A 22,639-nucleotide genomic window follows, 5' to 3' on the forward strand; every position below is an offset into this window, starting at 1 on the left:
GTATCAATTACCTCCCCGGGCAATTACCCCCAGCTAATTACTGGTTAGTGATAAGGTTAAAGTGAGGATTAGGATTAAGGTTAGGTTTAGATATTGGGTTCGGGATTAGGATTAGGGTTAGGGTCAGGGGAAGGGTCCAGGTAATTGCCCAGGGGGTAATTGCCCTATAGACATAGCAACATAAAAGACCAGATCCAAATTATAATGGTGATGAATTAAAAAGACTCTGCCATAAATACAACTGAGACATACAAAGAAAAATAAGACTTCCATGATCACTGTGATGGAGGCAATAGAATCACCAACAATAACACCAAAGCAAGGAAATTCAAAGAAAAAAAAAATATGGGGATTTTTAATTCACATGAGGCATATTAGTTGGAAAGACAGAATAAGGGTTGCAATAAAATATAAGGTGATGGCAGGGGGAGAAATAAATGTGAGAAATGGTGAGATTGACTGGTAGTAGACCAGGAAGATGATGAATGGAAGCTGGTAGGCAATGGCATTGTGGCTGGTGGACTGGTAGAAAGACAGACATGTGAGGGCAGTGGGTAGTACAAATGGGGGTTATAGCAAGTACCGATATATCAGGTGGTAGTGGTGCTAATGATAGACATGCATCACCCGGAAACTGCCATCACATGCCTTTCAGTTTCACTTTTGAGAGTGATAAAAACTAGATCATCGAATACACATGTTTCAAAGAGTGGGGGATGGGTAGGGCCCACACACTGAGTTTCATTTCCACAGAGTGTGCCCTCTTGGAATTATCATACGTGTTTCCAAGACCACAGGTGCAAGCTGTGATCATAAAATGAGCATGTGGCAAGAATTCTATTGTGGTATTCGGCAGCAAAGTTGTCGCCTGCGGACTCCCGTTCAGAGTTCTGAAAATCTTCATGAGTCCTGATCAGATTACAATTCTCCCTGACTGCACTGGGATTGTTTATGGACATTTGTGACATCTCTGCATCAAGAGTTGACGCAATGTGACCGGTCATCAGTGAGCCTGTCATTTCCCTGTCAGACTTGTCACCTAGATGCACATGACCTGTCTCTGAATGTTCGCTCTGGACTCGCTTTTCACTATCAAAATGTGCTCCAGAGTCTTCGGAGACTGATGATCCATTTCTTAGCTCATCCTTTGTCAGCTTAGTTGGATCAGAGTACAAAGGACTATCGGAAGCAGTGTCTGTAGTACAGTCTTGGTTGACTGGTGAACAAGATTCCTGGGCATTGTGGCTATGCTGTGCTGAGGATATTACTGCAGAGATGGTGGTCCTGCACCAGTCTGCCCCATATGCCAGTGAGTCATGACCCATGTATGAAGCTACTACAGACATCTCTCCATTCCCTAGGATGGAGGAAAAAAATGAAAATGGGAGAGAAAAAGAGATTTTAGAAATAAAACACATAAAAAAGCTTTTGGACTAACCTTACCTTAAGTTAAAGTCGTTTTGTATAGATTTGATGAATTACAAACAACTGATCTGCAATACATGAAGCCAGTTTAGATAAGCATTGAAGCATTACAACAGCACTAAAGTATGCAGCAATATCAACACTGCCCTCCTACAAAGAATCTAAAATAGTCATCTCATTCACATACGAGCAATGTCTGTGAAAACATAGGCATCTAACGACACAAAATACAAACAATTTTAACATCACAATTCAAAAGTGGTATAGGACATCAAAGTAATAGTACCAGAAACACATGGTCACATGATTTACTAGTCAATGAAATCATGTCAAAGCAGTTGACACTGAGGCTTAAATTTGTGTAAAGATCATATGACAATATGGAGATTCTTACCACTAATTGCTTCATTGCAGTCAATGATGTGGAAGCCATTATGCATGCAAGCAGCAAGAAGGAGCTTCCCACCCTGGGGACACCATTTTAATCGCCACACCCCACCCCCGACAGCCAGCTCGGCAGTTGGCCTCCTCATGTTACGTGTATCCCATAGGAAGACATTCTCATCATAGCTGAAAATGGTTCAAAAGCACAAAAGTTATGAATTCAATGAAGTTACATCGGGTTTGCATGAAACCATTTTTTCTATTCTTTATCCATGCAATGTAAATGTTATCAGGTAACTTGTTACACTAGACAGCATTCTAAATGCACAGCCCTGATGACATAGTGAAGTCTCAGTATGACTGATTACAAGGTACAATGTATAAAGTAAACTCATGGCAAGAGATAAGGAACAGTCATTTCAAAACTTAAAGTCCTACGTCATCTCCGGATGCATTCAGATAACATATTACACCTACATGAGGGTCACGTTACCTTTTGTACGATTAACCCTAACCAGGCCGCGCTTTTTGGGGTGTTCTGTGGACGAGGGGGGTTGATTCAACCCCAACCCCCCCCCCCCCCCCCCCGAGATCTCGGCCGTCGATCACGCAATTGCCATGAAAATTGGCCCATGCATTACCTGTGGCGTAATCTACCACATTATACAAAAGGAAATGGAAATTGTCATTATATTAATAATGCTAATATATGCATAAAATCATACATTTTGCTCTAAATTAGAAAGTAAAGCTCCTAGAATCCTCATTTTTGGTGATAACATTCTCTGTAGCATTCCTAACAATGCACTTGAAAAAAAGTTTGGTATCAAACTTAATTTCTTATGTATTTTATTGTTTTATGAATTTCTTATGTATTTCTGTTTTTCAACCTTCTGTTTTATCATTTTTTTCAAGAACCTTTTTCAAGCATAATTATGCTAAAATTAATTGATTTCAGCCTATGAAAGTGAAAATAATCATATCTCTATGAATAAGGTGAGAAAACTCCATTTGCATAGACTTTATACACAAAATCATGTTTTTGAGCCATTTTCGGTCTGACAGGCTTGTATAAAAGGTCGTGCAGCGTCGTAACGGTATGTGCGATTTTCGCAAAAATGGTTTTAAAAAATGCGCGAGACTCAAAAGTCAAAAGTCAGTGAACGGCACGGTCAAAAAATTTTGCGCAGCGGAATAGTGGCGAAAAATGTTGAGGGGGGTTGATTCAACCCCCCCCCCCCCCCCCCCCCGGCCTTTTTAATAGGGTTTAATCATCACATACCACACAATATTGCCCAATATGCCCCAAACAAAACAAAACAAAAGAAAGCAAAAAAAACACGCTAACAAAGTTATCATCATTGAAGCATAAAGCTGCGACAACTCTCACAATGTTATGTTTTCTAAAGAACCTCCCAAACATACATTGTATGTCCTATCCGTGTGTGAATTGGTTTTTTTTTTCCATCTCACAAATACAGTTTTGACTGAGACAGTACAGAGAGAGTTTAGCTCAGACAACGCAAGTATGTCATCTCACATAGATGAAAGAGCACACATGCTGTTTTCTGTCTGTTTCCATCTCATTATTACTCTTTCATTTACACTCTTACATGTCACAAGATTTCATTAAGAACACAAAAGAGAGGGCTAATGGATTATGCAGAAATTACTTTGATGCAAGAGGGGGATGAACTTATACAAGTTTGGGCCAGAGGGGTAGACTACTGGTAACCACAAATGCTGTATGCACCTTGCAGTTCCAAACAGGCGGTATTCTCCTCTGAAAAGCTTACCTTCCCGAAGCCAGGCGGAATTCCTGGAATGGATTGGAGTGCAAGCTACAGACACCCATCATATGTCTGGTGAGAGAAAACATGAGTACACATGAAAACCACGAAAGCATCATTGCCATCTAAAAATACAAAACGCATTCACAATAATATGTAATCATGCTATCCTTCCTCAGACACAAGGGCCAAGAAAATATCAAAATACTGTAATTTGGCTTTATAAGATAAGATTTGTATGCTTTAACTACCCTGTGTCCAAATTTCAAACACTAGTTGACCGAAAATCCTTTAGAAATTGAACCGTATCAGCTTTCTTAAAGCTACTGCTATGATGGTTTCAAATTCCTCATGACATTTAAGACTTTGTCACCTCTATGCTTGACTGTATATACAGTTCAAAACTGATTTTTCATTTTACTTCATTATTTTCATTTCATTTCATTTATTTCCACATTAAAAGCAACAATCATTACATTTTCAAGTCACAGTATAAACATATTCATTGTGGGGGACCAATTAAAGCCTTTCAGGCTTGTTGGGAATTTTCTCCGAACTGTGCTTGTAGATACCAGCTGTCTTAACAGTTTTTTTACATTCTTTTTCTTTTAATGAAGTGAGGCAGGTTAAATGCTCATGAAATGCTTAAACCTTATAAAATTAAGGTTTTAATCCACTCTACAATAAATAAAACATTATTGCTACACAGAAACATGCATTACATTGAAGAACGACATACCATTTCAAGAAAATCAGTGATTCTAAGATAAACATCTTTGAAATTTACAATAAATGATTTCCACTATGTTCTGTCATCAAAATATTTTTTTTTTCCTCAGTCAACTGTCATGAGTTACATCATACATGTGGTTTTTTATGCTATTAGTTGTCAAAAATACGCCTTGTCTGGGTCAGAGGCACAATAATAGCAGAAAGTAAAAGCTGTACTTAGGTGTCCTTCTTCATTTTTTATGTTCTCTATGGTGAAAGAAAAATGAAAAAGAAACTCACAGTAAAGTTACATACGTTTTAAATGCAATTGCAGGGGAAATTAATAAACTACCTTTTGCTTGTAAAGCATGGTTGGTGGCAGTCAGTCCTTGTGTCCCAACCTTTGAATTTGCAATCATCTCCTCCTGCACAGGGAGGGTGGTGGAAGATTCAACATTTTCAAAATTAATTTTTTCACCAATCAAAGGAAACAAGCTATACTCTCCCTTTACAGTCATTCTAGGGATTTGGGGGAAAGGTGAATTACTACATCCAAAGAAAGTCAATTTCTTTACATTCCTTGCACCTATTGGGAGTAGAATATTAACAAAATATATACATGTAATTCTCTTTTCTTGGATCTTGTTTGGGTGAAAGGACACTATGAAACTTTTGCAACAGCAAGATTTAAATGGTAGCAATTCTTTATAATCATGTGGGGCAAAATATATTTTCATGGAAATTGTTTAATACAAAGGTAGCATATTAGGTAACATTTGACAGAAAGCTGTGAATGCTGGTATGTCATCTGACACAGAGAACTCCTAGGGATATTCAAATAGGTTGGTTTTATCAAATTCAGAGTATCCCATATTTGCTTTATAAATATAAGTGATGGTTCTTTGTTTAATTCGGTATTCTATATAAAATGGAAAAGCCATCTTAGAGGTTGAGATCTCCTTTTCTTTCTTCATGACATGTTTACACAGTCAAAGACTTGGATTGGCGAAATATGGGCATGATCTGTGCATCTCTGTCAATATTGTTGTCTTCCAAGAGAGTAGACTGAATATACACCATATGTGACTGCCCAGCTCAAAACCAACAAAAAGTTGCAGGTTAGGATCCTCTGAAATGGACCAAAAAAGGCATTCGGCATGATCACATGACCACTTCAAATTTTTTTTTGAGTTTGTCTTACCTGGGACAGTAATCTTTCTTCTACCCAATGTCAAAATTTGCTGGCTTAAAACAAAACGGAAATCTTGATATTAGCATGTTGTTTTTTTTTTCTCGACTATATCTTTTTAGAGGCACTGATTTCATAGGGAAATAGAATAACATGTTTTCATTGATACTTCTTCACAACACGCCTGAGTGGCCCTAGTCTTTAAATCCCCTTTTCTCCTTTTTTTTTTTTTGTATGAAACTGCACTTCTTAACTCCCACTAATTTCAGTCACCTTTTGAGTAGCTTAGGATGGTCCAATTTTAACTAGTTATTCATCATTTTAACACTTAGAGCATAATCTCTTGGACTACATAGAGAAGTAGAACTTAATTTTGGCCTACTTTTCAAGACGTTTGAGCTGAGCAGTCATAAAATAATGCAGTCATGCCACCAATGTCAGTGCATTGCCACTCACCTGAATAAACAGTTTTCGGAGTCCAGTAGTCAAATGCTGCGATCCAAGCCTCAAACTCATGGGCCAGCCATTGCTGAATGACTTGAAATGATGGTGCCCCCTCTTGTGGCCCAAACAGAGACAGTCTGCCTTTAGAATCACTGCATATGATCTGTGGATCGCTACATGATTTGAATGAAGGAAAATAATACCAATACAAAATCAAAGACAAAATTCCTGTTTTCTGAGCACAAGTACCTTCATGTCAAGCAAACATTCTCACATTTCCTAACTTGGGAATTCTTTTCCCTCAAGTACAAAGTGGTTCACAACCTACCACTCTGGGAAAAGAAAGACTCTGTACACAGTCAAATATATTTGATTGGGTAAGGGTAATAGTCCACTACAGTATTTTGTCAACATATTGGGTGGCTACTCAGAGGTCAGTACAGGGGTGGTCATTTATAATTATCTGTCGTTCTTAATTTCTATGTAATGCCACAGCAGAGTTGCAACACAAAAGTCTGACAAAAAAAATCGTACTACCAACACCAACTATCAACACTGATATCAACCAGATTGAAAATGCACTGCTTCAGAGTATTAATAATGCTTTGATATCCAGGCATGAAATGATGGCAAAGGTGCTTATAATTTTCATTCCAGGATTATTGTGATCAGCAAAGATACATCTGAATCATTCCAGAGAATCAAGTTCAAAGAAAATACTATGATGGGAGGTAGAATTTTTATGTTGTAATAACATAACTACATTAAAATCTTATTTTCATAATACAACGGTCCAATATAATCTATGACATAGCTATTGTCAATAGCTCTTCATGAAATAAATTAGTAACAAGGTACATACACGAAACTGCTACAAGATGCATGTTATCTTATTTTTCTTTCTTCTTTTATGAAGTGATGAAATGAATACTACATCATCACCTTTGAGATCTTCCTGTTGACCAGTCCAGGCTGAGGCCCAAGCAGTCTGAGTCAATGTCTGTTGTTGAAATGTGGTTCAGCTGGGGTACAAAGAGTAAAGTCAGAAGTATTAATGTAATCATCCAAGTCACGTGAGCTGTTTTATTCAGCTCAGTTCATACTAGATATTCTAGTTTAAAGGTCAAACCTGAACTTGATATAAAGCACTTCAACAAATGGAGATTTGTGTCAACTTACCATCAGTGAAACAAGAATGGCCAACACACTGCTTATCACTAATTGCATGGGATCATGGCAACAAAATTTCTGCATGTCTACTTCGGATATCTCATAGAGTGATAAACAATCAGTTTCTGTGTGGATTATTTAGCAGAAGGTAAGTGATCAAAGGATTTGTCATGAAACAAAAATAAAAAATATCCTTCTCTTACAAGGTATTTGTTTTGTTGTTGTTGAATCTTACCTCAACATCCAGGACAAAGATCTTGAGACCTCCCTCTGCATCTACCAGGCCAAGTGTTGGCTTATCATTAATCATATGTTGGCACCTGCAAAGAATGAATTGAACCTCTTTACACATTTTTGCCAGGTAAGGCACTTAGAAATTCTGTGATGGCATTGCTTTACTATTACTCTGAATTCTGTCAAGTTCATACTGAAATTCAAGCCAAATTGGAGAATAGATATACTGTTACCAACTATAATAAGAGCCAACAAGTAAATCTATTTTTGGTAATGTGACATGAGTTACGTGCAGTATGAATTTATCACCTTCCTTTCCACTGCATTGTCATGCATAGCAATGGGACACAGCAAACTGAGTTTCAACTCGTGTCGATGCAAAAGCACTAACAGTTGAGACACTACCTGTATGTTGTACGAGCACAGCCGCTGAATAATAATAATAATAATAACAATAATAATAATAATGATAATAATAATAATAATAATAATAACAATAATAATAATGATAATAATAACAATAATAACAATAATAATAATGATAATAATAACAATAATAACAAAAACAATAACAAAGATAATAATAATTCAATCAATACTACAACTACTACTACTACTACTTCTACTACTACTATTATGATTAACAACAGTATTGAAATAACAACGGTTATGATAATGTACAAGAATATTCAGAGCAACAATACTAACACATTTCTCACCATTTGATATCCAGTATTCCTGGCAAGTCAACTCTTTGTACTTCATTAAGTTCCACAGCAGTTTTGGGGCCTTCTTGACATTCCTCAAGTTTGTTAAGTTGCAGTTGACCCTTTCTGGAATTGGGCAGTCTTATTTGATTTTCCTCTCCAGTCTTTTTATGGTCAAGGAGGAAAAAAAGATATACAGTGACACAATAAGAATGAGAAACGGCACTTAATGTGGACATGGCATGTGATCTCATTACTTATTGTCTGTATGTGAAACAGCCACGCAGCAGTTCTCAGAACTACTTTACATTTTACATTGGCTATGTTCTCCTCTTCTCCCCCTCATTCCCTACACCAAAAAAAAAAAAAAAAAAAGAAACAAGGAAAAGTAGAAATTACGCGGTGCGTAACATATGTCCCCGCCGGAAGTAGCATTTTGTAGCAAAATGTACAATATAGGTAAAAAATCAAGGTCAAAGGTCAAAGAAGTCAAAGGTCAAAATTCTGTGTAGAAGTTTTGAAGCCCTCACCTAGTGCCATCACATAAAGCAAACGGAAGTGAAATCGGGTTAGAAATGGCAAAGGAGTAGCATTTTGTAGCAAAATGTACAATATAGGTCAAAAATCAAGGTCAAAGGTCAAAGAAGTCAAAGGTCAAAATTCTGTATAGAAATTTTGAAGCCCTCAACTAGTGCCATCACATAAAGCAAACGGAATCGAAATTGGGTTAGAAATGGCGAAGGAGTAGCATTTTGTAGCAAAATGTACAATATAGGTAAAAAATCAAGGTCAAAGGTGAAAGAAGTCAAAGGTCAAAATTCTGTGTAGAAGTTTTGACGCCCTCATCTAGTGCCATCACATAAAGCAAACAGAATCGAAATCGGGTTAGAAATGGCGGAGTAGCATTTTGTAGCCAATGTACAATATAGGTCATAAATCAAGGTCAAAGGTCAAAGAAGTCAAAGGTCAAAATTCTGTGTAGAAGTTTTGAAGCCCACACCCAGTGCCATCACATAAAGCAAACGGAATCGAAATCGGGTTAGAAATGGCGAAGGAGTAGCATTTTGAAGCAAAATGTACAATATAGGTCAAAGGTCAAGGTCAAAGGTCACAACTGAAATTTTGTGTAGAAGTTTCAAAGCTCCCATGTAGTGCCATCATATAAAGCAAACAGAATCACAATTGGCTCACAAATGACAGAGAAGTAGCAAATTGAACATTTTGATCACACGGACGCACAGACGGACGGACGGACACACGGACGCACAGACGGACGGACGGACACACGGACACACACACGTACGGAGCCCGTTTCATAGCCCCCTGCTCGAACTCGTTCGGCGGGGACAAAAAAAAAGATTAATACGAAATAACTTCATAATCTCAAATGGAGGGGGGGGGGGGGTCAAATTGCCCCCCCCCAACATTTCGAACCATGATTCTACAACGCGCAAAGATTTTGCCGCACCAGTTCATGACTTTTATCATTTAACTCTCCTGCATATTTTGAGACCAAATTTGTGATGTCCAGGTACAACGTTCTGAAATTATGTAGTGTTTTGCATATATGCATGTCAACATGAAAACAGCTCAAATTCATGATATTGTGTACAAATCCGATGCAAATTGTGTTTTTTGTCAAATTGATTTTAATTAGATTATTTCAACTTTTGATTATTGAATCAATTCTAATGTACATAAGCTTGATAAAGTGCCTGCAACAAATTTTGGCAAAAACCACTAAAAAACTAAAGGCCAAAAAACAATAAAATACATAAGAAATTAACAAACAATGAAAAGCAAAAGAAATTTATTTTGATTGTACTACTTTTTTGCAAGGAAATTCTTCAATGTGTCTTGAGGAATTCTGAAGCAAAAATTTAGCAATCCTTCAGTTTTTTAACGGAGTTACAGGCAAAGATATGTTTTCATGTATAAATTTGCATACTAAATACAGTTACTAAAAATAGAAAATCAATATTTTTCTATTGTATGACCATAATCTTGTAGTTGACATCTGGTTCTATGCTCGGGCAAAATTTGGCAGTGATCACGCCATAAGCAGCCAAGATCTGAAGGATTTGACCCCCGCAGTAAAAACTTGGTCTCAAATAGCCCAGTTAGAATAGGGTTAAAGCGATGAATAGAAGTACAGAACCAACACCGAGTTTTGGGTGGACGCTCGGTCTTCTGGTGGACATCCCTTCTGACCTGAACAGCAATCAAGAGGGTGTGGGTTTCAATCCCTAGTGAGTATGCATGCCCATGATTTGTTATCATGGTTGCTACTCATAGCATGCACTGGATAACTGCTGCTTATTTACATCATAAAAGGGCAATATTTCAATCAATTGACAGAGGAATGCACTAACCCTGGAGGAAGGTTGGATTAGTGCGCAATTTGGTCCAACATATCACTTCTCACAGAAAGAGGTGAAGTTCTAATAATGATGTGACAATAATACTACATATGCCAGCATAGCAGTGGCCCGTAGCCACTAAAAACGGAAGTTGGGCTACAAGATTTTTAAAGAGGCCACCTGTTCAGGAATCTTAGATTCAAAGTGGATCGTTGCATTTGCATGTATTTCAGGCCACCCCATATCATTTTTGGCCACAGCAAATTTCAGATACATGTATTAGATATCTTATTGGCCCAAGCGGGCCACCAGAGAAGAAAATAAAGTTAGTATCGAGCCCTGTGAAAGCACATGCTATCAAAATGCAGGAGCTAAAATGCACATTTGAAGAACTAGCTAATGAGTTTTTTTCCTATAAACAGGATATAATTCAATCGACACGACTGTATTACAATTATCTCCTTTTATCTAGGCACTCTGGCAGATAATTATTCTTGGCTCACATCAATCCTTGTCAATTAAGTACACAATACTGTACAAAGTGGATGGTATCCAATGGAAAAGGAGCCATATGAATATCATTCATTAATACTACATGTACTTGTATAATTTATTTTTCTATAGAGCTTTACCTGCACTTCTGTCTCTCTGTCTGTGCTTTGGTTTTCTTGGAGTTGATAAGTTCCACAAACAACATGATCACACCATGGAGGGATAGGGCACCACTCTGCAGAGTCTGCAAATAGGCCTGTGTCAACCTTGCAGAGTGTACTGGTTGCACTGCTTCCCCTCTTCAAATCAGCCATTTCCACTACTCCAGGGAGATAAAAAGAAAGACCAAATTGTGTCAGTACAGGAGACAAGAGGCCGGTACTAAAGCTTCAGCCTGCGTCTTTGTGGATGTTGTAATTCCCCTGCAAGTCTGGCTCCATTACCACATCCTAAAGACAAGTTGTATGTCAGCTTTCTCGAAGCCGGACTTGTCAGCAGAACGGCTGTATGATGAGGTTTGTCAAGAGAGCTACAGACTCATCAAATCCCCCAACTGCCAAGACCAGCTGAATCTTTCTGACCGGTAAGAGTCCCCCACCCCCACCCCCTCCCCCCCCCCCCCCCCACACACACAAATACTATTAATGGGGTTACGCCTTGCTTGATCCCTCCATTTTTTAAGTACCTGTACATGGCAAACAGAAATATCTCAGGACTACTATTAAAAATCATTTGAACCTTCCTTTTACAGATTTTTTGCAGGCTCGAGTCCTGGCTTGGAGAGACCCCCACCCTCGGCAAATCAGGAAGTGGGGAAATGCACCCTGTGTACCCCGCGCCCAATTACCCCAGGTGAGCTCTCATTCTAGCTCCCCATCATTGGGCTTCTTATCCAATGTTGCGTTGGTACATGTAATTTATCAACATCAGATACACGTATTTAAGCCCACCCTCCTATTTAGTATTAAAGATAATAAAAAGTTTTAGTACCTCAAAAGTGTCCTTGAATTTCCTTGCCTTAGTTTGTGTTTCAGGTTAAAGTACCTTTCATATAACTAACACTGTGAGACTTACTCGCCCCAAAGTGCTCTCATGTCTTAGTAATCATGCAATTAACTGCGACCAGCAGCCCCATACGCATAGCGACCAGCAGTCCCATACGCATAGCATAATCGGGCTTCGCATTGTAGCATTCAGGATCATGACAGATTTAGTATCGCAGGGTAAATGTCAACTTCAAATCCCATAAATTCTTCAATTTGAAGACTTACCAATTAAGTTGAAGTATTGAAAACAGGCTTCGGGCAACGTTTGGTTCTGGCTATAGTCCTTTAGTGATTGGTATTGATGATGGTGGTAGTGGTAGCAACACCTACTCACTAATTAATTAAGGTCGAATACACTATAGGAAATGAAGACATCGAGCACTCCGAGCGTACATTGTAGATGAGGTTTTATTGAGGCCCTGCTGAGGCGAGTTGTCTGAGCAAGTCGCTCATGATGAAATTGTAACACACTCTGCATTTTTACACAAAGAGCAGTCGGTATTATACATGTAGAACAGCAGAGAGGTGACTCATCCCTCTGGTATCAGACAGTGAAACAAGTGGTCAGTGTTGACAAGCGGTTAACTTGGAATTGTTTTGAAGAGAACCAGCGGGGAGGATAAATGACCCACGGAGAGAGGAGGAGAGAGAGTGGGAAAGACGGAGAGGTCGAAGCGGTGAGAGAGAGATTGTGAAGGAGAGAAACTGGAGAAAAGTTGAGCTGCTACAGTCCCTTTCTGTTTGAATTGATGACTGAATGTGACTCGGTCGAAAGGACCTTAGGAGAGCTACATACAGTACACTGAATACTACAGCCAGTGCCTGCGAACACATCATTATGCAGCCCGCACACAAATTTCAAATCCATGAACGGATAAGATGTTTGTGTGCGCATGCGCTGGCCATAGTATCCAGTGTAGGTAGCTCTCCCAAGGTCCTCTCGACCGAGTCACATTCAGTCATCAATTCGAACAGAAAGGGACTATTAGCAGAACCAAACGTTGTTCGAAGCCTGTTTTCAATACTTCAACTTAATTGGTAAGTCTTCAAATCGAAGAAATTTTTGGATTTTAAGTTGACATTTACCCGCGATACTAAATCTGTCATGATCCTGAATGCTACAATGCGAAGCCCCATTACGCTCTGCGTATGGGGCTGCTGGTCGCAGTAGCTATGCGTACAATGGGCTGCACGCTGCTGGTCGCAGTCAGTGGTTTCGTACAATATTTATCGACGCTGGTCAGCGTCGGCTCTGGTACGAAACCATTATTGCATGATTACTAAGACATGAGAGCACTTTGGGGCGAGTAATTCTCACAGACAACGTACTTTAACCCGAAACACAAACCAAGACAAGGAAATTCAGGGAAGCTTTTGAGGTACCAAAACTTTTTATTATCTTTAAAATCAACACGGATGACCCATCTGCTGTGCATTCGGGTAACACGCACGCCCCCAGGTTAGATAATCTATGTATGATCACCTGGGCTGATGATTGGATCCAACACTACAGTCAATCACTAGTACAGAGCCAAGCCAAAACAACTTAAAATGACACAAAATTCTTGACTTTGGCGATCACTGGCGATTGAATACTAACAAGTAACATTAACAAACAATGTCAATGGCCGGCATGCGTTCCGTTAATCGTTCATGGTGCCCGTTCGTATAACCCTGAGTGAGAGAACACGAGACGATGAAAGTGGGTATTTAGGGTAGTATTGTAGAAGATAGACGTTTCTATCACAAGATCTAGCGTTAGTCTTGGGGCGTTATTATTTTATATAGAGGTCTAGGGCTCCGATCCTGAATCTGAATTGAAATTAGAGAGAAACGCAACACAAATATTAATAGATGGGACTATGCTTTTAGGTTACTTTACAAAAACGGTTACCCCATTCAGTAATTTTCGTGTATGGGATAAAATCACGAATTTATCGTTAGTAGGTTGTAAAGTCCCGTTCAAAATATAAAATAATACCGATTTTTCACCAACGATCGTGGGGCTTCGGTTTCGCTTTCGAATCGATCATCACGAAGACAGGTGGTGTCGCACACTGACGAAAACGTTCTGTCCGATCCACGGAGCGGCGCGACACTGGTCCGATCCCACACAGCAGTGCGTTCACTCCGGATCCGTGTTCAAAGGAGCTTTGTGGAGCAATGACGCCGGGATTTCATAACAACACCGTTATTTGTAGAAACGTCTCGCCGGGATTTAAACGCCGGGAAATGTAAATGTCTCAGGGAAATGTAAAAATCTCGAAATTTGCATCAACGGGAAATGTAAAAATCTCGAAAATTGCATCAACGGGAAGTGTAAATACATCTCGCCGAGAAATGCCAAAAACGTTCAATTTTGCCGGGACCAGTGGTAGGCCTATATCACGCACCGACGCGACGGTATTATACTACTAGATGAACTCGATGTCTGACAAAACTGTTCATGAACCTTCACTGTTTTCATGTTCTTGTAAATCTGTGTCGAATTTTCACCAAACCTGACAGATAGTATATCACATTGCGATATGATCTTTTTTGTTTAAGTAGGTCTCTTCTCCCCCCCCCCCCCCCCCCCTGCCGAAGGAGGGGGAGGGAGGTGTTGAAGCCTCAGACTTCATAAACTCTGGAAATCTACTTCTGTGAAATCAAAAAAAGATATAGAGCCAAGATACTAAGTACGTGCTATGAAGACTAATGCCTGAAATTTCATGTTTTGATTATGGCGGATCCAGTGGTGCCCTAATGGTGGGGGGGGGGGGGGGGGGGGGGGTAAGGGGGGAGGAGGGGGATTTGAAGCCTGAGAGCCCCTTAGCTCTGGATTTTTTATTTATTTTTTTTTAATCTGCTTCTGTCTAACCGAAAAAGATAGAGCTAAGTAAGTGCCGCGTTGATGAAGACATTTATTACTGGAATGTCATGTTTGATTATGGCGGATCAAGGGTAGGTCCTACTGTACTGTTGTGGGGGGGGGGGGGGGTGATCGAGGGGGATGAGCGGGATTTTCCACTTTTTCTGCATCTTCTTGAAAAATCTATGACGAATTTTCACCAAACTTGGCAGATAGCATCTTTATGGTGATATGATCTTAATATAAGCCCCCTTACCACGGGAGGGGGTGGGCGGGGTTGAAGCCTCAAAGTCTCAAAACTCTGTATTTTTTTGTATCTTCTGTCGAACCGAAAAAGATAGAGCTAAGTTAGTGCTATGAAGACATTAATGAATGAAATTTCATGTTTAATTATGGCGGATCCAGGACTAGTGCCCTGAAAAGGACGGGGGGGGGGGGATGGAGAGGAGGAGGAATTTTCACTTCTCAGCATCTTTTTAACACATATGACAGATTTTCACCAAACTCTTGAATTCGATCTTTCAAGGAGATGCAGAAAATGTTGAAAATCCCCTCATTCCCCTCACCCCCGAGCATACACCCCTGAATCTGTCATAATCAAACATGAAATTGCATTCATTAATGTCTTCATTGCACTAACTTAGCTCTATCTTTTTCGATTCGACAGAAGAAGATACAAAAATTTCAATGTTTAGGGACTGTGAGGCTTCAACTCCCCCCCCCCCCCCCCCCGGCTGTGGGAGGGGGGCTCATTTTAAGAAATTAAGATCACGTAAATATCACCATAAAGATATCTACCAAGTTTGATGAAAATCAGTCATGGATTTTTCAAGAACATGCAGAGGCTTCAAACCCCCCGCCCCCCTTCGGCGGTGCATGGGGGCTGGGGGCCCTCATTAGTAAGAAATTAAGATAATCACCATAAAGATCATAAAGACCCCGGTTCGAACAAAATGGGATTCTATTACCCTTGTGATGCTATCTGCCAATCTTGGTGAAAATCCGTCATAGATATTTCAAGAAGATGCAGAAAAAGTGGAAAATCCCCCTCCTCCCCTCACCCCCACCCCCATCAGTGCACCTGTGGATCCGCCATGATCAAACATGAAATTTAAGGCACTGATTATTGTCTTTGTAGAATTTACTTGGTTTAGCTCTATCCTTTTCGGTTCGACAGAAGAATATTAAAAAAAACCAAGAAATTATATATGGACTGAGGATTCAGCTCCCCCCCCCCTTTTTCCCGGTGGAGGGGGGGGGGGGGGTCATTTCAACAAATTAAAGGGACATTCCAGGCGATTTTCATAATTTCACATCATGTAGTACATAAATCAACAGCTCCATGTATAGATTTGTGGAATTTATTGTAGTTCTTGAGCAGAAAAACAATACTTTGAAAAACCTTAAACGAATTACACTGAACAAGGATGATGACATAGGAGGTTCACATATTCCAGAAATGTAGCAGTGTAATTCCATTACAATACCGCTTGCTTGCGAGTTCACCTGTGTATAATCTATGCATGCCTTCTTCTTTTGTTCTGCTTCCAAGAGCCCCAAGTCATGCATTCTAATGGGGAACCTGCCATGTCATCATCCTTGTTCATTACAATTTGTTTTAAATGTCGAAAATATTCTTATTTTTCATCCCAATTATCATAAATACTGAAACTCTGTCCTCAGTGTAACTAATTTATAGCGGTTCAAATGTAAAAATATGAAAATCATCCGGAGGTCTCCTTTAAGAGCATATCACTATAAAGATGCTATCTGCAAAGTTTGGTGGAAATCCGTCATAGAAGATGCAAAAAAAAAATGTGGAAAATCCCCTCCCCCTTACCCCCCCCCCCCCCAAATCAGGGCACCTCTGGATCCCCCATAATCAAACATAAAATTTCAGTCATTAATGTCTTCATAATAATAGCACTAAGCTCTACATTTTTCGGTTCGACAGAAGTATAACAGAGTTTATGGACTCTGAGGGGGGACTCATCTAAACAAATAAAGATCATATCGCCGTAGATGCTATCTGCCAAGTTTGATGAAAATCCGTTGTGGGGTTTACAAGAAAATAAAAACGGTAAAGATTCATGGTCAGTTTTGTGAGACATCGAGTTGATCTATATATATATACCGTCGGTACGTAATACCATTGAAGTACATGATTTTAACATTTCCCGGCAACGTTTTAACATTTCCCGGCGAGACGTTTTTACATTTCCCGTTGATGCAGTTTTCGAGATTTTTACATTTTCCGGCGAGACATTATTGCATTTTCCGGTTTTTTACAAATCCCGGCAAGACGTTTCTACAATTCCCGGCGTTGTTACAAATTCCGGCATTATTATAAATCCCGGTTCCACACACCGCCCCCTCTGGGCAACCCCGTTTCGTCCTTGCAAGCAATAATGTGCAATACATAATTGAGGTCATGGATTTGGCAATTACAATATTGTTATCAAGTTAATACTTTTCCTTCAAATATTCTTGATTTTTCTATTCATAAAAGGGGATTTTTTTAAAAGGGGAATATAATCTGAATATTGATGTGAATTGATTGAAGGCAGAATTACTAGTAGAACATATATATCAGTGCAATGAAGAGAAAATCACACAATCAGTTAAAAGTTATGAATTTTGTAAAATTTCTGTACCATTGCACGTAGAATCACTGGATTAGAAGACTCCTACAATTTGCGACGGCACAGCACAACAATGTACATACTATAGTGTCGCTTTCTTCTTTTTAAAAGCAGTTTTAAACCTAATATATAGGGCAATCCGGGGGTTTAGGGACTCGTAGGCACCGTTATGACCTTACAATATACGAGGGCACTCTATATTGATATTTGTAGGTTTTACGCAGAAATTGATTCTGACATTTTTTAGCTTTTCAACGAACTTTAACGAACGACCATTATCAATAAAGAAAATGTTGCCATAAAATTGCCCACAGAGATCGCACTGAGTAATTTTCAAGGTATGGAGAAAATAGTGTAATGTCAGCATTAACTGACATAATATTATTCTTGGATTTTACATTTTGTACACATTTTGGATTATATTTCAGTATCGAACACATTTCATGTCCTGTTTAGAACAGTATAAATTAATGTCCTATCCTCTTCGGAATGCATTTTAGTGGCAGTCCTTTCCAAGTATACGGTCATTTAATGAAATCTTACGCTGTTTAATGAAAATGATTTTAATTATTTCGTGGATGCACAGTTCTAACTTGTCGAAAGAAAGTAGGCATAAAGGGCAATAAACTGATGTATCCCTATAAATTGTCCAGGCAAATTTGCTACTCAAAATGTAAGCCTTTAAGCATGGCTCGACACTAACTTTTTTGTTTGGTGGCCTGATGGGGCCACCAAAATCCTAAATTTCAAATTTTTGGTGGCCCGAGAGAAAAATATGGTGTCCCGAAAAAAAAAACATTTAAAGTCCTTTTTTTTTTAATGAGTCAAATATTTAAGATTTATGATAGTAAGAATTAGAAGTTGGACATATCTACTCATAAATAAACTTCAACAAACTTGCAACACTCACTCTCAGGCATTCATTCAGTCCTTTTCATCCATCCTTTGAACAAATTCAACTGCTAATTTCCGGCGCAAAAAGTTACGAATTTATTGACATACTTTTCAAAAAATTTTGGTGGCCCGAGGCGGGCCACCAAATTTGCCTTTTTTTTAAATTTGGTGGCCCGACTTTCATTTTTGGTGGCCCCGGGCCACCGGGCCACCGTTAGTGTCGAGCCCTGCTTTAAGAATTTCACGCGTATTGGTTTTAAAGCAAGTAAAATACCGACATATTCTGCCACACGCCATGACCATGTAACATGACCAGTAATACACGAACATAACCGCCCGGTCATCAATTTCACGGGATGAGACTAGATTTTTCTGCCACGGCCTTGGTAAAATTTTGGGCTAGATGTATCAATTTCCAAGCCCCTGGTGTTCCCGACTGAATAATCGTTGTTCCATAGAGTAAGAAAAATAAAAAGAGAAACATTTCGCAGTGGGCATTGTGGGCGTTCTGCATGGCTCGTACACAGTTCGAACACCTCAAGAGAGCACCGATGTGTGTACTTCCTCATGTATTTCTATTCGACTATACCGGTATAGTCGAATAGAAATACATGAGGAAGTACACATACCGCAAAAATCCGGCGAAATTTGACAATGACTGCATTTTCAGAAATTGGTGTAGAATAAAAAGTACTGAACCAAATTTAATAATTTTGGTATCGTAGTCTTCTGCGGAAGATGCTCTTTCTAATGATGTCAAAAGATATATAACTTTTAGACCGCAAGGTACTGAAAATCCACCGTTCCGCTTTTTTTTGGGACACCCGGTATAGCACGTGTCTGGCCCGCATCTCGTAATACAGTATCGGTATGAGTGTCCATGATGTCTCTACATATGTTTCTGTAGCTTTGTTCAGTGGTGATTGAATCGGACATGAAATCAGTTTCACACGAACAGATGAATGCACCTCATAAATTTGCTCACAGAATCATAAGCTATACAAATAGGCACAACAACATCAAATCTTTTGTGAGTGATTTGGTGGTGATTTATTCGAAAAGATCACGGTCGCAATTTGATATGCAGTTGCAGTGCAAATTGTAGGGGGAAATGCAATTTTACTTGATTAACTCTTTTTTTATACTAGTACACGAAAGTCAAAGTATCTGCCTTATATATCACGAAATTCATTATGAAAATGACCTTACAATATAGGCCATTTGGTTCTATGAAAAGTTTCTTCTATACCCACATGCTGACCATATATCTTGCCAATCTACATTTTAGGTTCTACCACATCAAAACACTCAATATCTTTATGTCCATAATTTTCTTGAAATATATTACTGTGTAATCCCTCCAATCTACTTCATGCCAACTTCATAAATTACCATAATATTTTCTCATATTTGAAACAGAGTCTGAGGTACAAGATCTATGCAATGTTTTCACTATACTTAAACCAAAACTTTAAAAAAAAAGTGATCGGTCTTATAGATTCTTTGTCAAAGAGTTTTGCCTATTCCGCAAGTCAAAAAAAGTGAATACAATCGGACGTTTCCTGGAACGATAACCTAAAAAGCAGTGCATCAATCAAAATGCAATTATAGGATATGAAACTATAACTTTTAGCGACATCCTGCAGAAAATTCCATTTGAATTGCTAAAGTAATCACAGAGAAATGGGGATCTTTGCAAAGCATGACAGAAGTTCCTTCCCTCCAATTAAGTTTTGTAAGGAGACGCGTTATTGTGTTCTCACCTTATAAACATTCTCTGACAAAGAGCTCTTATGAAAAAAGCGACAGCTTTTCTTTTCATTTTCAAGTAAAGAAATAAACAAATTAGTTACATAAAAATGTTGCAGCTTTCTTAGTTCTGCAAAATTTGTAAGATGTGAAAATGGATGATTAAAGAAACGTATTAGAATCATGAACTCATGAAGGACTGGATTTAATTTTTTTCCTTATTGACTTTCTGCTTTCTTTTTCTTTTCTCTCTTTTCATCAAGATTATCTTGAGAGCAAAATTTACAAATTTTCAAATTTGTATACCCACAGATTGATTTAAAGTTGTGCACAGAACTTGAATTCACTTGTTGGTCGATTTGTCAATAGAGAGCAAAATCTTTTCATTCAAGACATATGGATGCCAAGAGGATCCAAGTGCTAGACTTGGGAGAAGTGGAATCATGACATTAATCACGAAGATCCACATTTCTCCATGACCACTGAACCGAGCTGAATGAGATTTCCTGCAAGACGTAATCGCATGTAACAAGTTATATTTTCATACTCTGAAATAATGTTTAGGTTGTTTTTGAAAGCTATCAGTGTGATTGTATTTTCTTTTTGGACTTACGATATTGACCTGTATCAAAAGCCATTTTCATATTGATAAAAAACTTTGTTATTGCATAGGATTGGTTTTTTTTTTCAAAATTTCTGCAGCTGTATATATCTTCCCAGGCTTGTAACATTCGTAGATGAATAAAGGTGTCTTAAGTTAGGGTGTTTTTATATTTATCATAGTTGAAGAAAACGATACTAAACTAGCCCTTTCTGACCTGATACAGTAATCGAAATAAATTTGTATACTTTCCCACTCATATTTTGTTCCCTTTTGTATACAGGAGTCTTTTCAACCGCATTACCCTCTGGGTTTTTCGAATTTCAACAAAAGAACATTTCGGGACATCCGGTGATGAAAATATATAATTCAATCTATAGATGCATATGTTTTAAGGAAATAAATTTTCCTCATGATGGTAATGTCTCTTAGCTTCCATCATGCAACAAGTCTTTCGACTTTACTCAGTATTCTCTTATGATTGAATTCACCGCTTCTTTTTATATGTAATGAAAATTCCTAAAGTGTTTATTTCTGTGACTACACTCCTGACTTGAAACTGTTTTATCTATCTACATAAACCTTCCAACCATTAACTTTCAACACTTTGTTCAAACAAGTGGAACATATTTACGCATAATGAAACATTATCTCTTATATACAAAGTTGTCATGATTATATTATACTCAATATAGCGACTGAAAACAGATATAAGGTGAGACTGAGTCACTTTGACAAACTAATCCTATTCTAAAATATCCTCAAATGCCCCATTCAGTATACACAACTACTAAATTTACAACTTCTTAAATTGTCTTTAGCAATGAGAGTGAATGGCCAAATCCAAACCATTCTAAAGCACTTAGAAATGAGTGCGAAACCAATTCAAAGGCTTTCTCAAAATGTGCAGCTATATCAACCTTGTGTGCCAAACAATGGAAAATCATATTGTCTGTTAATCGTACGGCTTCTCCAATATTCCTGTTTTCCATTTTCACCCAAAACTTTTTTCCCCATTGGCACTAGTTTTTGCTGAAACCGTTAACAGTTAAAGAATTTTATAATCCACATACTTTATAGAAATGCATATGGTTTGTAATTTTAATGCTCCCAGGGTCTTCACAGTCTTTCTCCATAAACGTAATAACTCGCTGCTTCTGAGATATTGATTACCCCTAGAACAGGCTTCTTTCAAGGCTTGTACAAATTACCCTTCTATACGTAACTAAGAATAAAAACTTGCACCGGAAAAAAACTATCGTTGCCTGGAGATTTATATGCCTTATCGTTTTTTAAAACCTCATGATATTCCTCTTCACCAATTTTGCTTCGCTTGCTTCCCCAATTTCCTTTCTTAAATGCATTATTTACCATTTGCAGATAAAAGAAAATAATCAGCTTTTATACTCTCTAAAAAAAAATCGAGTGAAAATATTCACTCTTAAAGGAGTGAATTCAAAAAAGAGTGAATTTAGAGTGAAATTGGAGTGAATTTTGAGTGAAAATGTTCCTTTTCACTCATTTCGGAGTGACCTCAAGGATCACTCGAAGTTTTTGGAGTGATCCCTGAGGTCACTCTAAAACGAGTGAAAATGAACATTTTCACTCAAAATTCACTCCAATTTCACTCTAAATTCACTCTTTTTTGTATTCACTCTTTTTGGAGTGAATATTTTCACTCGAATTTTTTTAGAGAGTAGTGCTTCTAAGTAGTCCTAAAATGTGAGTTAGGGAAAGAAACAACCAATGTAAAAATGTCAATCATTTATAATCAATGTAAAGTATTTTTAGATATACAAAATGTGAACAATAGTTACAGTAAAATTGCTTCCGGTTAATTAAGAAAAATAGCGTTATCTCCTTATATTTAAGGGTTTTTGCAAATATGTTATAGGATGTTTTGGGATTCAACTGACCTACACACATGCTTCAAATGTGATAACTCGAACA

At 38.3% G+C, this 22,639-nt stretch overlaps 1 protein-coding gene across 1 annotated transcript; it reads right to left on the minus strand.

Moving 5' to 3' along the window:
- Positions 1 to 773: 773 nt before the first annotated feature.
- On the minus strand, positions 774 to 14,032 carry LOC139738073 (diphthine methyltransferase-like). The gene is made up of 10 exons (XM_071648735.1): positions 13,934 to 14,032; positions 11,047 to 11,225; positions 8,067 to 8,218; positions 7,349 to 7,433; positions 6,894 to 6,965; positions 5,956 to 6,127; positions 4,663 to 4,735; positions 3,606 to 3,671; positions 1,820 to 1,995; positions 774 to 1,357 (listed from the first exon to the last, which is right to left on the minus strand). Exons 2-10 carry the CDS (start codon positions 11,218 to 11,220, stop codon positions 774 to 776), a joined length of 1,554 nt encoding a protein of 517 aa, XP_071504836.1. The 5' UTR covers positions 11,221 to 11,225; positions 13,934 to 14,032.
- Between the last annotated feature and the right edge of the window lie 8,607 nt (positions 14,033 to 22,639).

The sequence above is a fragment of the Diadema antillarum genome, unplaced genomic scaffold (assembly GCF_040938485.1).
Source record: "Diadema antillarum isolate AM-2024a unplaced genomic scaffold, OU_Dant_1.0 seq00000720_RagTag, whole genome shotgun sequence".
Lineage (NCBI taxonomy): Eukaryota > Metazoa > Echinodermata > Echinoidea > Diadematoida > Diadematidae > Diadema > Diadema antillarum.